Below are 2,844 nucleotides of genomic sequence, written 5' to 3' on the forward strand. Positions count from 1 at the left end.
ATTATTAATTAATAGTTATAACACTGTGTAGTGAGTAGAGACAGAGAAATAAGGTGTAGAACCAGGAGTAGGCATCTGTAGAACACTTCTCTCGACCAGTATTAGTTCTTTTACCACCAAAAGACACTCTTTTCAGTGAAGAAACGCCAATAATATTACAAGTAACCACTAGAGTAGCCATTTTGCCTTAATTTTTAGGGACACGGCCACACGTTACAAATAGTTATCAATACTACATGTACATGTATACACTCTCCCTATAATACAACATAATCTTGTACATTTAATGTACATGTACATGTACATGTATGACTTACAGGAGATGCCATGATATTCTGTAGTAGGCACGATAATTGGTCCGTTCCCATGGTAACTATGTCTTTATCAAACAAGGTGTGAACAGGTGACGGGTACGACGTAACGTGACTTTCACTTGACGATCTACAAAAAATAAAAATAATGACAAAATAAAGGCACACGTACTGTACCTCTTTAATGTGTCCAATCGTGAGACAAGACTCTTCTTTAACTGCATAAAGTTAGCACTACAAATAAAACCATTATAACTCAGTCAATGTAGCATTAAATTGGCTACTAATAAACTCAAATACACATTGAAGTCTTTATGCTGTGTAGAAAGTTTTTGAGTTACAACTATTTTTAATTTCTTTAAAAAGACAATGTACTAGAGCACTTGCTTTTATCCAAATAATGGCTCCAATGCCTCCACAAACTTTTACATTTTCTAATACATATTGATGTCTTTATGCCATATATGTACATGTAGAAGGTTTGAGTTGATTCCAACTTCAATTTTTCAAGTTACGGCTATTTTAATAAAATCCCAAAATTCTGAAAAATACCCAAGGCTATAGCCCATGGTTTTTTCTGAAAAATGGCTCCGAAATTGCCCCAAATTTTTATTACATTTTCTGATACATATTGATGTCCTTAAGCTGTGTAGGAAGTTTGAGCTGATTCCGACTTAAATTTTTCAAGCTACAACCATCTTAATAAGGTCCCAAAATTCTGAAAAATACCACGGACTATAGTTCATGTTTTCTTCCAAAACTGCATGTTAACTAGACGAATGTAAACCATTAAAGGGGCGAGCCTAAGCAAGCTGTAGATTATGTGCTGTATGATATACAGCATGTCTACATGTCTGAGCTAGCAAAGCAATTGCACATGTCTAAATTCAGTATCTTGTAGTCATCTTGCTTAAATTAAAGTTATCTTGCTTATAGTTAGAAGCAGTCACTGAAAAAATCATGTTTGAAGATTGTATATCTGCTTTGTTAACCTAGGCTTGCTCCTAGAGAAGAAACATTACCTAGAATAGATGTCATGATGCATGCAGCTAGCAGTACAGTACATGCAGCTTTTTCACTTGCATTCACCTTAGTAGAATCCTTTATACCAAGGAAAAGACTGTATATGTGCTCTCCCAACTTTTATTCTTGCTAGAGAAGTTTCAGACAGCAGTTTAGCCTTATCTAGCTGACCGTTTCCTGCAAAATAAGCTCAGACTTGCTTATAGCCGCCATTTTATCATTGTGACCACACCCGCTTTTAATGAAGATTAGGCTATTTAACTTTAATAATAGTTAGACGGTCTGCCTGTACAAACAAACAAACAAACAAACAAACGTTTTCTCGCCTTAGTGGGGCGAGCTCAGGCTCGCCCCAATTAATATAGTCCAACTAATAGTGGTTCAAACCACACCTACTTGTAATCTATCGGCCAGTCCAATCTCATTGCAAGGTGTAACAGTATGCAGTGGGCGTGAGTCCGTAACCATGACAACAGGAATATTAACGAGGGAGAGTGGTTTACATATCCATACTGAAGTCTGTAACTCAACATAGTCAACTAATTGATTAAATTTAAAATTTATACATGTACGTGTATTTTTGAATAAAAAAAGTGATATTTTATAATTAAAAAATTTTTTTTTAATATTTTAAAATGAAGTGATTTACCTCCATTACTATATTGGATATCTCACTGGCCTCACTAGCAACTAGTACAGAGTGTGACATGGTCTGACGAACCTACAGCACAATACATGTACATTGTATCCATTAATAATCATTTACATGTACATGTACAAAATAATGTACATGTACATGTACATGTCTATACAGAGATAAGAGTAGCATTTACTAATAAACTAACTATTGTGCAATCTAAATGTAATCTACATGTACAACCATTAACCAATAGGGATTAGGTGACAAATTAAGAAGCTTTATCTATGAACTTTACAAGACAATCCCTGCCCATGTATGTGCAAGTACAAATAATAAAAATTGACTCAAAAATTCTACACAATGTATATACTGAAAAGCCTTTAATACATGTACATGTACATATAATTAGAATTCAGAACCATACACATTGTACATTACTGCAATAACCACACCTATAATACGCCCACTCACTTTATTAAGAAGTAACTGACAGTGTAACAGACGAGCTGAGAACAAGCCACACCCCTTTAACGAGGGCTCCACCCCTGCTAGTTTCTCAAGGTCGAAAGAGCAGTCCCTGAGATTATCAGTAGAGGTGCTCTGAGTGTAAGTGAGAGCACGAGAGAGGAGTCGCTTGAGGAATGACTCAGAAGACACTAACTGATCATCATTCACTGCTTTATGAATAACCTCTTCTTTATGTAGTGTCTATTAGAAATACAATGTATATGTAATAAGATAAATTAAAATGTTAATGCTGAAAATTGGGTCATTGAGCTGATTTTTTAGCAAATTGAAAATTTATTTTAAAATCCAAATTTGATCTGAATCAGCTCAAATTTTCTACACAACACAAGATCATGTGTATGC

General features: G+C 34.8%; 1 protein-coding gene across 1 annotated transcript in view; it reads right to left on the bottom strand.

Moving 5' to 3' along the window:
- Nucleotides 1-242: 242 nt before the first annotated feature.
- Nucleotides 243-2,844, bottom strand: part of LOC100633912 (integrator complex subunit 4-like) — a 9,871-nt gene continuing 7,269 nt past the window's right edge. Inside the window, exons 9-13 of the mRNA XM_020005326.1 lie at nucleotides 2,446-2,682; nucleotides 1,984-2,055; nucleotides 1,731-1,873; nucleotides 489-545; nucleotides 243-441 (exon numbers count right to left, since the gene is read on the bottom strand). Coding sequence (XP_019860885.1) covers nucleotides 258-441; nucleotides 489-545; nucleotides 1,731-1,873; nucleotides 1,984-2,055; nucleotides 2,446-2,682 — 693 coding nt within the window. The 3' untranslated portion in view covers nucleotides 243-257. The remainder of the gene's footprint in view (nucleotides 442-488; nucleotides 546-1,730; nucleotides 1,874-1,983; nucleotides 2,056-2,445; nucleotides 2,683-2,844) is intronic.

Source organism: Amphimedon queenslandica, unplaced genomic scaffold (assembly GCF_000090795.2).
Source record: "Amphimedon queenslandica unplaced genomic scaffold, v1.1 AMPQUscaffold_11533, whole genome shotgun sequence".
NCBI lineage: Eukaryota > Metazoa > Porifera > Demospongiae > Haplosclerida > Niphatidae > Amphimedon > Amphimedon queenslandica.